Source organism: Diadema antillarum, unplaced genomic scaffold (genome assembly GCF_040938485.1).
Source record: "Diadema antillarum isolate AM-2024a unplaced genomic scaffold, OU_Dant_1.0 seq00000962_RagTag, whole genome shotgun sequence".
In the NCBI taxonomy this organism is placed as follows: domain Eukaryota; kingdom Metazoa; phylum Echinodermata; class Echinoidea; order Diadematoida; family Diadematidae; genus Diadema; species Diadema antillarum.
This window is the reverse complement of record NW_027271809.1, coordinates 201,223-215,212: the sequence shown is the minus strand read 5'-3', so window position 1 is coordinate 215,212 and position 13,990 is coordinate 201,223. Positions and strand designations below refer to the sequence as shown.

Here is a 13,990-nt window from a genome sequence, read left to right as displayed (position 1 = left end):
TCGACATATTTATATCTATGTATCATTTCTCTTCAATAATGATATTCACACTATTTGAGTATCTTGCTATGAGATAATGATACTGGTATTTTTCGGTTATCATTTCACTATGATAATAATAGTGATGATGATGATGATGATGATGATAATAATAATAATATTAGTGATAATAATAATAATGATAATAATGATAATAATAATAATAATAATAATAATAATAATATATATATATATATATATATATATATATATATATATATATATATACAGCTGTATATATATCCGTTGGATATATGCGTTGGGTGTATCCGTTGGGTATATATCCGTTGGGTATATGCGTTAGGTATATCCGTTGAGCATCGTTTGTTGAGGATTGATCAAAAGTTCTCAATGCTGTTGCTGTAAAGCAGAGCATATAAGGCAGACCTGAGCTCTGGCGTCTTATCCGCTACTGGCATGAAGATCGCCCTGCAGCGTGAAACCGTCGGTAGCGGAAAAGACGCTTAAGCACAGGTACGCCTATATGTACATGTATGTATATCTATCTATATATATATATATATATATATATATATATATATATATATATATATATGTACACACATATATATATATGCATGTATGCATATCTCTTTAATAACGATATCCATGTATGTCTTCGGGTCCTTTGTATTAAGTTTCAAAGGTGCTTGCACACCTACTTTATTTCCTTTACTCAGCGTGAATTCCGACCACAATCAAGGGTACCTTTTGTGAGGTACACCATTGTATACTAATCATGGAATTTACCCTCTATGATAAAAATTAGCACAATGATATTGGACATGATATGGCACATTCAAATTTTCTTACCCTGTGACACAAGGATGAGCTGTCATCCTAGAACTGTCTTTGACGCGATCGAGGGGTACTGTAATGTAGTAAACTGATTTTCTTTTTTTGAAAACGTTCGCACCATCCTTTGGAATATAGGAACTACATGTACCAGCATCGTTTTCGTGATATGTATACTACTTCCGGGTTGTTTGGCCCAACCTGTATCATGTTCATCTCATTTGTACTTTCTTTCTTTCTACCCTCGTGACTGGACTACATTTTACCATTGCTCAAAATATATATCTAATATAACTATCTGCAAGGTATATTTCTGAAATGAAACTGAACTGATATCAGTTGATACTGTCAACCTTTAATTGTCGCTTTTGTTTTTGTTTTTTTATTTTGCTTCAGGGTGATTTTGTGTGTGGTATTGTTGATATTGTTGTTGTTGCCATTATTCAGAGGATGGAGCAGTCCGCCTTGTTGATGGATCCGGCAGTCACGAAGGACGTGTGGAGATCTTCCACAACTCCGAGTGGGGTACCGTTTGCGACGACTACTGGGGGACGAATGATGCAAATGTCGTGTGCAGACAACTCGGCTTCCAGAGCGCCCTCAGTGCAAAGAGTTCGGCATACTTTGGCAGAGGTCGAGACGACCAGAAGATCTTTCTTGATGATGTGAACTGCAACGGGTATGAAGAGGAGCTAAGTGAGTGCAGTAGTAATGGCTGGGGAAATCACAATTGCGGCCATAGCGAGGATGCAGGGGTGATATGCACGCATGATGGTAAGCTTGTTTGAGTATTTTTCCCCTCTTTTATTCAGTCGTCTAAATCATGCATTCTTTTGTAACGTGTGGCAGTTTTATTCTCTGTTATACTCTACCTTCTTTTGACGTCTTGCCGTGAAATGTTTTCTCTCTTTTCATGTAAATAACTGGTCCGTATGTTGCTTCACCCAGCAGTTTCCTGCCAACAGGGTGCACTATGCATCTTCGATGATATTGTATTTGTACAGTGTATCATTATCAATGGCACAATGAACGAGAAGTCTCTCTATTTCTTGCTCCCCTGTTCCCTCTCACCATCTTCCACTATCGCTATCACTGTCTTCCCTTTCTTTTCTTTCTTAGCATCACCTGTTTACATGATCAAGTATATGTTTGTTTTTGTGTGTATGTGCGTGGTGTGTGCGTGTGTGTGAAATAGCTTGTTGTATGCCCAGTGGCGTATCTAGGGAAAACGGCGCCCGGGGCAAGCGCGAAAATTGCGCCCCTAATTTCTGAAAAAGTGTTCCACCCCAACCCCATCCCAGTAGGGACTTTAAACACAGTCCACATGATGTACTTTTTCAAGCACTTAAAAGGGGTCTTTTTGAGGGTGATTTAAATGTAATGAATGTTGATAAATTTTGGCGAGCGAGCGCAGCGAGCGAGCCGAAAATTTTTGTATTTCAGCTAACAAAACATGGAATTCTTGTCACTTTTTGCTTATTAAATCTTACAATTCTAATCAAGATATAGTGACGACGATAACGATTTATACCAACAAACTGAGGACTTTAAAAAATACTCTAAATTAGTAAGCGCGAGTGAGCTGAAATTTGTATATTTCCGCGGCATCATCACGATTTGTTCTTAACTCTTTTTTTATACATTTTGGCGAGCGAGCGCAGCGAGCGAGCCGAAAAATTTGTATTTCAGCTAACAAAACATGGAATTCTTGTCAATCTTTGCTTATCAAATTTTACAATTCTAATAAAGATATAGTGACGGCCTTATAGATAACGATTAATACCAACAAACTGAGGACTTAGAAAAACTACTCTAAATTAGTACGCGCGAGTGAGCCGAAATGTGTATATTTCCGCGGCATCATCACGATTTGTTCTTATCTCTTTTTTGAATAAATTTTGGCGAGCGAGCGCAGCGAGCGAGCCGAAAATTTTTGTATTTCAGCTAACAAAACATGGAATTCTTGTCATTTTTTGCTTATTAAATCTTACTATTCTAATCAAGATATAGTGACGACGATAACGATTTATACCAACAAACTGAGGACTTTAAAAAATACTCTAAATTAGTACGCGCGAGTGAGTCGAAATTTGTATATTTCTGCGTCATCATCACGTTTTGTTCTTAACTCTTTTTTGGGGATAAATTTTGGCGCGAGCGAGCGCAGCGAGCGAGCCGAAAAACTTTGTATTTCAGCTTATAGTCCATGAGCCAAGGCCTGAAAATTGCATTTTCGTAGCACCCCCAGGGGGCCCAAGATATCTTGGTACCGTTGGATAGGTACAAGTCTCTACTTTTCGGAAATGATGATCTTAAGTTCCAACTCTTGATCGTTACCATGGCAACGCAGTTGCTACATCACAACCTCTTAAAACATGTGCCAATTCAATGTCATTTCTAGAGAATGAGACAATATATTAAAGGTAAAAATTTTCTGTAAGTAATCGAATTAGTAGGATAGTCTTGTCTTGGAATAAAGGCTTAAGTAACGTACTAAAGACTTTTGCAATAAATATGAACATGGCTCATTCTTCGAGGATATGAAGGTCACTTCAAGGTCAAATCATTGAATATCGCAAAATTGATACAAATTCAGGACTAATTCTTGTGATAAAGTTTTTGTCAAATCCTTCAAGGAACTGTACATGCTACTATGAGTTTGCTACACAAACTAGGAAGCAAGCTGACTCTAACTCTACCACATGACCTCAGTCTGCTAAGTTGTTACCATGGAAACGGAAGTTGAGTCTCTTGTGCAAAATAGAGCTATTGGCTCTGTAACAGGCCCACGTAATAGAAATTTGTTTTTAAAATGTGTACCAATGTAAAATAATGATCTTTCAACTAATTATTTCTCACTATTAATCGTAATTAAGCATTTTAAGTATTTTCAATACAGGGTATCTGGTTAGTTTACCCTCTAAATCCTCCTCAAGGCCATTCTCAAGGTCATTCTCAAGGTCATTCTCAAGGTCAAAGCGCTTAATTTTTATAATAAATGTCAGTTCCTTTGCGAGAATCCCTAATGATCAAATCATTAAAGTTCCCAATCTACAGAGTGTGTTGGGTTTTTTTTTTCTAAATAAATGAAAAGATTGCTCCTTTTTGTTACCATGGCAACAACACTGCCCTACTTTGGCAAAAGGAACCAAGTGACAAAAGTGACATTTCTCGTAAAAGAGCAAAATGTGTCTGTCATTTACACTGACGTCAATGGACTATCATGATGTCTTATCTAACATATCTCTTGGTAGGATGGGTGTTTCAGCAAGAAATTTGGCCTGGAAGAAGAGCTCATTATGTGAATTATGAAAACATCAATAACTCAAATTCGAATGGTATCTCACTTGCTTCCTTTTGACAAAATAGGGCAGAACAGTATTTAGTGCAAATGATTCATGATAGCTTTCCGGCCCTATAGTTGGCTGCATATATATGACAGTAAAGTGCTTTATGTGCAAAAATGATCTGTAACCAAAACTGAATAAAACAGTATCACACATTTCATATTGACTTTCAATGAAGGATAACCATGTACACTAGGTCATTCTCAAGGTCATTTTCAAGGTCATGGTGTATATAAGATTTTCTCTTGCAATTTCGTATGTGAAAACTTAGGAAGTTTTCCACTGCCTCCTCTAAAGCTGTACAAATACATGGGTGTATAATAACATCATTTTAATTCATCATAGATCTGCAACATTTGCCCTTTCACCAAACTGACAACAACACATAGAACAGAATAAAATAATATGGAATAGCATACTTTTATTAACAAATGTTCCTTGGATTCTTCTTCTTGGATAGTTTACATACATGTCTAATTCAATATGGATAATCCACTCAATCCATTCAATGTATACAATGAGGATGAAATGCAGAATGTTTCTTTACCGTAAGGTGAAAGTCTGTTTCTAAATGATCTCAGTACCTGAAAATGAAGATGGAGGGGCACAAAATAATAGAGATCTTACAAAATATATAATGTATTATCATTCGTGATTTAATATACATGAACTTGAGAGGATAAATATACTTTGTTTGTTTCCTTGCCCTGATGATGGATATGGTTTGTTCTGCAAAATTATAAAACGTACTTACAACTATGACTCCAATTAAAGACATAACATACCTTTTGAATGAAAGCTTTTGAAAATAGATGAGAACACTAGATGAGTATTGCTCTTTACTATCAATGTCCGATTGTTCAAATCAAGCGATAATCACACTAAGTCCAATGGAGGCTGCAAAAGGAAAAAGATATATCAAGTAATAAGAATAATTATCTATGCCGCCCAAGTCTTTCGGAGCAATAAAACGTGGATACCAGAAAGACTAAATAACAAGGAACTTAGCAACAAGTAAAACAGTCAACTGAAGTCCAACGCGCAAAAAGTTAACCAACAAATAACATTCATCTAACGAGATGAAAGAACAATGTCAAGTCTGATCAGTAATGGAGATGAGCCGGTGGAGTCTTCCGTCGTGTAGAACGCCGGAGCGTGGGAGGGGAGGGGTCAGCGTCTGGTGCTGCAACACAGACGGAGCGGGGCAGACGGCAGCGTGGTTCCAGGCCCACAGGCGACTGCGAGGTAGGGGCATGGTCCGGTGAGCCGGAGGAGACGGGCTGATCACAAATGATTCATGATAGCTTTCCGGCCCTATAGTTGGCTGCATATATATGACAGTAAAGTGCTTTATGTGCAAAAATGATCTGTAACCAAAACTGAATAAAACAGTATCACACATTTCATATTGACTTTCAATGAAGGATAACCATGTACACTAGGTCATTCTCAAGGTCATTTTCAAGGTCATGGTGTATATAAGATTTTCTCTTGCAATTTCGTATGTGAAAACTTAGGAAGTTTTCCACTGCCTCCTCTAAAGCTGTACAAATACATGGGTGTATAATAACATCATTTTAATTCATCATAGATCTGCAACATTTGCCCTTTCACCAAACTGACAACAACACATAGAACAGAATAAAATAATATGGAATAGCATACTTTTATTAACAAATGTTCCTTGGATTCTTCTTCTTGGATAGTTTACATACATGTCTAATTCAATATGGATAATCCACTCAATCCATTCAATGTATACAATGAGGATGAAATGCAGAATGTTTCTTTACCGTAAGGTGAAAGTCTGTTTCTAAATGATCTCAGTACCTGAAAATGAAGATGGAGGGGCACAAAATAATAGAGATCTTACAAAATATATAATGTATTATCATTCGTGATTTAATATACATGAACTTGAGTGGATAAATATACTTTGTTTGTTTCCTTGCCCTGATGATGGATATGGTTTGTTCTGCAAAATTATAAAACGTACTTACAACTATGACTCCAATTAAAGACATAACATACCTTTTGAATGAAAGCTTTTGAAAATAGATGAGAACACTAGATGAGTATTGCTCTTTACTATCAATGTCCGATTGTTCAAATCAAGCGATAATCACACTAAGTCCAATGGAGGCTGCAAAAGGAAAAAGATATATCAAGTAATAAGAATAATTATCTATGCCGCCCAAGTCTTTCGGAGCAATAAAACGTGGATACCAGAAAGACTAAATAACAAGGAACTTAGCAACAAGTAAAACAGTCAACTGAAGTCCAACGCGCAAAAAGTTAACCAACAAATAACATTCATCTAACGAGATGAAAGAACAATGTCAAGTCTGATCAGTAATGGAGATGAGCCGGTGGAGTCTTCCGTCGTGTAGAACGCCGGAGCGTGGGAGGGGAGGGGTCAGCGTCTGGTGCTGCAACACAGACGGAGCGGGGCAGACGGCAGCGTGGTTCCAGGCCCACAGGCGACTGCGAGGTAGGGGCATGGTCCGGTGAGCCGGAGGAGACGGGCTGATCACAAATGATTCATGATAGCTTTCCGGCCCTATAGTTGGCTGCATATATATGACAGTAAAGTGCTTTATGTGCAAAAATGATCTGTAACCAAAACTGAATAAAACAGTATCACACATTTCATATTGACTTTCAATGAAGGATAACCATGTACACTAGGTCATTCTCAAGGTCATTTTCAAGGTCATGGTGTATATAAGATTTTCTCTTGCAATTTCGTATGTGAAAACTTAGGAAGTTTTCCACTGCCTCCTCTAAAGCTGTACAAATACATGGGTGTATAATAACATCATTTTAATTCATCATAGATCTGCAACATTTGCCCTTTCACCAAACTGACAACAACACATAGAACAGAATAAAATAATATGGAATAGCATACTTTTATTAACAAATGTTCCTTGGATTCTTCTTCTTGGATAGTTTACATACATGTCTAATTCAATATGGATAATCCACTCAATCCATTCAATGTATACAATGAGGATGAAATGCAGAATGTTTCTTTACCGTAAGGTGAAAGTCTGTTTCTAAATGATCTCAGTACCTGAAAATGAAGATGGAGGGGCACAAAATAATAGAGATCTTACAAAATATATAATGTATTATCATTCGTGATTTAATATACATGAACTTGAGAGGATAAATATACTTTGTTTGTTTCCTTGCCCTGATGATGGATATGGTTTGTTCTGCAAAATTATAAAACGTACTTACAACTATGACTCCAATTAAAGACATAACATACCTTTTGAATGAAAGCTTTTGAAAATAGATGAGAACACTAGATGAGTATTGCTCTTTACTATCAATGTCCGATTGTTCAAATCAAGCGATAATCACACTAAGTCCAATGGAGGCTGCAAAAGGAAAAAGATATATCAAGTAATAAGAATAATTATCTATGCCGCCCAAGTCTTTCGGAGCAATAAAACGTGGATACCAGAAAGACTAAATAACAAGGAACTTAGCAACAAGTAAAACAGTCAACTGAAGTCCAACGCGCAAAAAGTTAACCAACAAATAACATTCATCTAACGAGATGAAAGAACAATGTCAAGTCTGATCAGTAATGGAGATGAGCCGGTGGAGTCTTCCGTCGTGTAGAACGCCGGAGCGTGGGAGGGGAGGGGTCAGCGTCTGGTGCTGCAACACAGACGGAGCGGGGCAGACGGCAGCGTGGTTCCAGGCCCACAGGCGACTGCGAGGTAGGGGCATGGTCCGGTGAGCCGGAGGAGACGGGCTGATCACAAATGATTCATGATAGCTTTCCGGCCCTATAGTTGGCTGCATATATATGACAGTAAAGTGCTTTATGTGCAAAAATGATCTGTAACCAAAACTGAATAAAACAGTATCACACATTTCATATTGACTTTCAATGAAGGATAACCATGTACACTAGGTCATTCTCAAGGTCATTTTCAAGGTCATGGTGTATATAAGATTTTCTCTTGCAATTTCGTATGTGAAAACTTAGGAAGTTTTCCACTGCCTCCTCTAAAGCTGTACAAATACATGGGTGTATAATAACATCATTTTAATTCATCATAGATCTGCAACATTTGCCCTTTCACCAAACTGACAACAACACATAGAACAGAATAAAATAATATGGAATAGCATACTTTTATTAACAAATGTTCCTTGGATTCTTCTTCTTGGATAGTTTACATACATGTCTAATTCAATATGGATAATCCACTCAATCCATTCAATGTATACAATGAGGATGAAATGCAGAATGTTTCTTTACCGTAAGGTGAAAGTCTGTTTCTAAATGATCTCAGTACCTGAAAATGAAGATGGAGGGGCACAAAATAATAGAGATCTTACAAAATATATAATGTATTATCATTCGTGATTTAATATACATGAACTTGAGTGGATAAATATACTTTGTTTGTTTCCTTGCCCTGATGATGGATATGGTTTGTTCTGCAAAATTATAAAACGTACTTACAACTATGACTCCAATTAAAGACATAACATACCTTTTGAATGAAAGCTTTTGAAAATAGATGAGAACACTAGATGAGTATTGCTCTTTACTATCAATGTCCGATTGTTCAAATCAAGCGATAATCACACTAAGTCCAATGGAGGCTGCAAAAGGAAAAAGATATATCAAGTAATAAGAATAATTATCTATGCCGCCCAAGTCTTTCGGAGCAATAAAACGTGGATACCAGAAAGACTAAATAACAAGGAACTTAGCAACAAGTAAAACAGTCAACTGAAGTCCAACGCGCAAAAAGTTAACCAACAAATAACATTCATCTAACGAGATGAAAGAACAATGTCAAGTCTGATCAGTAATGGAGATGAGCCGGTGGAGTCTTCCGTCGTGTAGAACGCCGGAGCGTGGGAGGGGAGGGGTCAGCGTCTGGTGCTGCAACACAGACGGAGCGGGGCAGACGGCAGCGTGGTTCCAGGCCCACAGGCGACTGCGAGGTAGGGGCATGGTCCGGTGAGCCGGAGGAGACGGGCTGATCACAAATGATTCATGATAGCTTTCCGGCCCTATAGTTGGCTGCATATATATGACAGTAAAGTGCTTTATGTGCAAAAATGATCTGTAACCAAAACTGAATAAAACAGTATCACACATTTCATATTGACTTTCAATGAAGGATAACCATGTACACTAGGTCATTCTCAAGGTCATTTTCAAGGTCATGGTGTATATAAGATTTTCTCTTGCAATTTCGTATGTGAAAACTTAGGAAGTTTTCCACTGCCTCCTCTAAAGCTGTACAAATACATGGGTGTATAATAACATCATTTTAATTCATCATAGATCTGCAACATTTGCCCTTTCACCAAACTGACAACAACACATAGAACAGAATAAAATAATATGGAATAGCATACTTTTATTAACAAATGTTCCTTGGATTCTTCTTCTTGGATAGTTTACATACATGTCTAATTCAATATGGATAATCCACTCAATCCATTCAATGTATACAATGAGGATGAAATGCAGAATGTTTCTTTACCGTAAGGTGAAAGTCTGTTTCTAAATGATCTCAGTACCTGAAAATGAAGATGGAGGGGCACAAAATAATAGAGATCTTACAAAATATATAATGTATTATCATTCGTGATTTAATATACATGAACTTGAGAGGATAAATATACTTTGTTTGTTTCCTTGCCCTGATGATGGATATGGTTTGTTCTGCAAAATTATAAAACGTACTTACAACTATGACTCCAATTAAAGACATAACATACCTTTTGAATGAAAGCTTTTGAAAATAGATGAGAACACTAGATGAGTATTGTTCTTTACTATCAATGTCCGATTGTTCAAATCAAGCGATAATCACACTAAGTCCAATGGAGGCTGCAAAAGGAAAAAGATATATCAAGTAATAAGAATAATTATCTATGCCGCCCAAGTCTTTCGGAGCAATAAAACGTGGATACCAGAAAGACTAAATAACAAGGAACTGAGCAACAAGTAAAACAGTCAACTGAAGTCCAACGCGCAAAAAGTTAACCAACAAATAACATTCATCTAACGAGATGAAAGAACAATGTCAAGTCTGATCAGTAATGGAGATGAGCCGGTGGAGTCTTCCGTCGTGTAGAACGCCGGAGCGTGGGAGGGGAGGGGTCAGCGTCTGGTGCTGCAACACAGACGGAGCGGGGCAGACGGCAGCGTGGTTCCAGGCCCACAGGCGACTGCGAGGTAGGGGCATGGTCCGGTGAGCCGGAGGAGACGGGCTGATCACTTGGGCTGTCCCGCACTGGGGAATCGTGGGACGGCTCGGCAGTACCATTTGGGGGGAGTATGCTCTCTGTGGTGGGGAAGGGTGGCTTATCATGGCCCGTCGTGGTGGGGTGAATTGCACGAGGTGGAGGCGAGACCGTGGAGGGCCCTGGGTATGTGGTGAGGGTCGCTCGAGGGATAACCAGCTGGTACTTGCGGAGGAACTACCTGTTACGGAGTGTGACACGTCCTGAGCCATCCACCCTGATGACATACTGGTCGAACTGGCGCACTTCAACCACTATTCCAGACAGATTGTCCCACTTTGTCAGGTGGGGGCCTGTTTGGTTCTGGATGCAGACGCAGACACCAACGCAAAGTGGGCGGAGTACCCGTGTGTGGGCGGAGAGACGTTCGGCAGCGCGCATGTGCCTATTCCGCAAGGCCTCCTCCCGCGATGAAAGAGTGTCCCGCCATGTCGAGTGGGGACGATACTTGCCCGGGTGGATGGGGATGAAATCCCGGATAGGCTGACTGAAGACACACTGAGCAGGGGATAGGCAAGTGTCACGGTCGGGAGTGTTCCGATACTGCAGGATGGCACGCTGGAATTCATCAGTGTCGAGGGAGCCATCAGCAGTGGTGTCCCGGCGATGAGACGCTTGACCGTCTTGACCCCGACCTCTGCACGGCAATTACTGTGTGGAAACGCGACAGAGGAGATGCGATGGTGGACCCCTCAAGCCCGGAGAAATGTCCTGGTCTTGTTGGACGTGAACTCAGGCCCACCGTCAGAGGTGAGCTCGTCGCTAATGCCGTAGGTGATGAATATGCTTCTAAGGGCGGCAGTCAGCCCGGCGGCCCCGTTGGCAGCCTCCTCCATGATCAGCCAATTGCTGTATCTGTCCACCACCACAACGAGGAAGGACCGACCATGATAGTGGAAGTAGTCGGCCACAAGGCACTGGAATGGATATGCTGGGCTGACGGGTGGGGGTGGGGGCGCACGGCTGAGAGGGAGCCATGCGGTTGCATGTTGAACATCGTGCCTGCTGGTCCGTTATGTCAGATGACATCCCAGGCCAGAAGAAGGAGGATTCAGCCCTGGAACACATTTGAGAGACCCCTTGGCCGAGTGGAGGGCTCGAAGGACCTTCTCTCGCAGAGTGGAGGGAATCACGCTACGGTCGTTGTAGAGCACCATCCCATCAAAACTGGATAGACCATCGCGAAATTGGTGATACCGGCGAATATCAACAGGTAAGTCATTGCGGCAGTCTGGGAAGCCATTCTCCACCAAGCCGAGTAAGAAGGGGAAGGGGGGGGGGGGGTCGCTGGAGATGGCTAAGAGGATGTCATCCCAAGTGACCAACTCAACGATGGCATTGTCATCGGGGGTACCCTGGGCGCAAACCTGTGGAGTGTCCGCCATGCCCTCCACACAACACCGGGTGGCAGCTAGGATGGCACGTGGGAGTTCGACGTGGCCAGACTCACTAGTGGGTCCTTGGAGGTTGGCGATGTCATCCGGGAGGTGTAGCGGCTGGGACTCACTAACTGGATGGCATGAGAGAGCATCAGCCGCAGTGTGATGAAGGCCCGGGATGTGCACCACATGGAACCGATATCGCAGGGTCCTCTCCTTGAGGTTGCGAAGACGGGGGTTGGGGCTGGTGTCAAGAGAGCGATCACCACATATCTTCAACAGAGGCTTGTGGTCCACAGCGACAGTCAAGTCAGAGTTCCCAAGGACAAAATAACGCGCCTTATCGAGGGCGTCCACAACAGCGAGGGCTTCCCCTTCAATCGGGGCATATCGAGATTCCGACCCAGATGTGAACCAGCTGCCGACGAGTGTGACCCACCAACCAGACTTGCAGCAGAAGGGCTTGGTGCTCCGGCACGGGCAGTGCTTCTGTAGCAGCCAAACGCCGATCCCATCCTTCGACCAATCCGTGGCCAGGCAGGTGGGTCTTCCCTTGTCGAAGTATAGTGACATCTTCCTGGATCTCCCCGATGATTAGGGACTTCGCTTCATCAAAGAGCTCTTGCAGGGTGTCTGTCTATTGAAAATGGCTGCCTGGCTTGACGAGTCTTCTGAAGGGGAGCATCTGGTCTGCAGAGGCAAAGGCGTAGGACACCTGGTTCACTAGGCTGAACCAGCTGCAGACATCGGTGACGTTCTCAGGTGCGGGGAATTCGCGGATGGCCTGGAGGAAGCGCGGGCAGGGCGGACAGTCGCTGGGGTTATCTCGAATCTGGCAAACTCGACGGTCTGCTGTGCAAAGACGAACTTGGATGGGCTCTATGTGATGCCATTGCGGCCACATACGTCAAGCCGCCTGGAAGAAGGCATCCTGAATACTATCCAACCACATGTGTGTCGTCCACACACTTCGTCTTCGCTGGGAAGTCTGCCACGATGTCATCAAACCGGCGAATATAGCAGTCCCCAGAGGCAATGTACCCCTGTGGGGCCACGAGGTACCAATAGCGACCCCACGGGGTGGTAAAGATGGTGAGATGGCAGTCCCGCACATCAGGGGGAATGCTGTGATATCCATTCCATGCATCAGACAGACTTTTGTACATGTTAGATGGAACCACACGGGCCTGGTGGAACGGGGATTGCGTATGGTGGGTCTCACGGGTAGCATGGCGATTGAGTGCCTGGAAGTCAACCGTACGCCTGGGCTTACCCGATTTCTTCGCACAGATGACCATGCGGTGGCACCGTGTGACGGGGGTGCCTACAGGGACAGGTTCGAGAACACCGAGTCGGACATCCTGATCAAGGCCCTTCTTCACGTCATCCTGCCAACGGATGGGGATGGGTATGGGGGTATGGTGAGCCTCTGGTGTGGCGCCCGGTTCCACGAGTATGCGCATATAGAGTGTAGGGGGACCAGACATCATCGGTAGGGGCTGGCGCCGGTGATCACACACATTGAAAGTGCTTGACCGGTACGCAAGTAGCCAGTCTCCAAGTCTTGCACAGTTCTCCTCGGTTGCCGGGAAGGGGAGGGAAGTGGGAAGTGGGAAGGGGCCTCACGTCGTGGGCATGGGAAATCAGGTGTGGGGGTACTGTCCGGTTGCGATGTGATAGGGGATGAATCCTCTTCATCAATGCGGCCACGCACACCCCCTACATCTCCGTCGGGCTGGCATCGATTGACGGGCAATAGCTGATAGTGCTCAGACTTTGTACGCTCTCCTGAATAAGCCTGTTAAAAGCAGTCCAGCTGGGGACATTCTGATGTTTGTCATCACATTCTTGGAACATCACTTCCTCAGGTGCCATCTAGTCAAGAGCCAGGCAAAGTCATTTTTCCATGCTACAGCATTTTTAGAAGACGATGCTGTCAGAAGATCTTGATCAACTACTAGTTTCTCTAGCTGGTCCTTTCCTTGGAACTGATTGGTACGGCATCACTGCATTTGGCTGGGGCTTAATGGAACACCTGCGATTGATGATGGCGCCGTCAGATTTTGTGTTTTGAGCATTGGTGGAAGACTGTGACAGCCCTGTTTCTTGACGTCTAGTTTGTAGTACTATGCC

General features: G+C 42.4%; 1 protein-coding gene across 1 annotated transcript in view; it reads left to right on the top strand.

Moving 5' to 3' along the window:
* The window catches only part of LOC139741897 (scavenger receptor cysteine-rich domain-containing group B protein-like), a 31,810-nt gene that overhangs the window by 6,072 nt on the left and 11,748 nt on the right, over positions 1-13,990 (top strand). Inside the window, exon 3 of the mRNA XM_071652471.1 lies at positions 1,282-1,608. Coding sequence (XP_071508572.1) covers positions 1,282-1,608 — 327 coding nt within the window. The remainder of the gene's footprint in view (positions 1-1,281; positions 1,609-13,990) is intronic.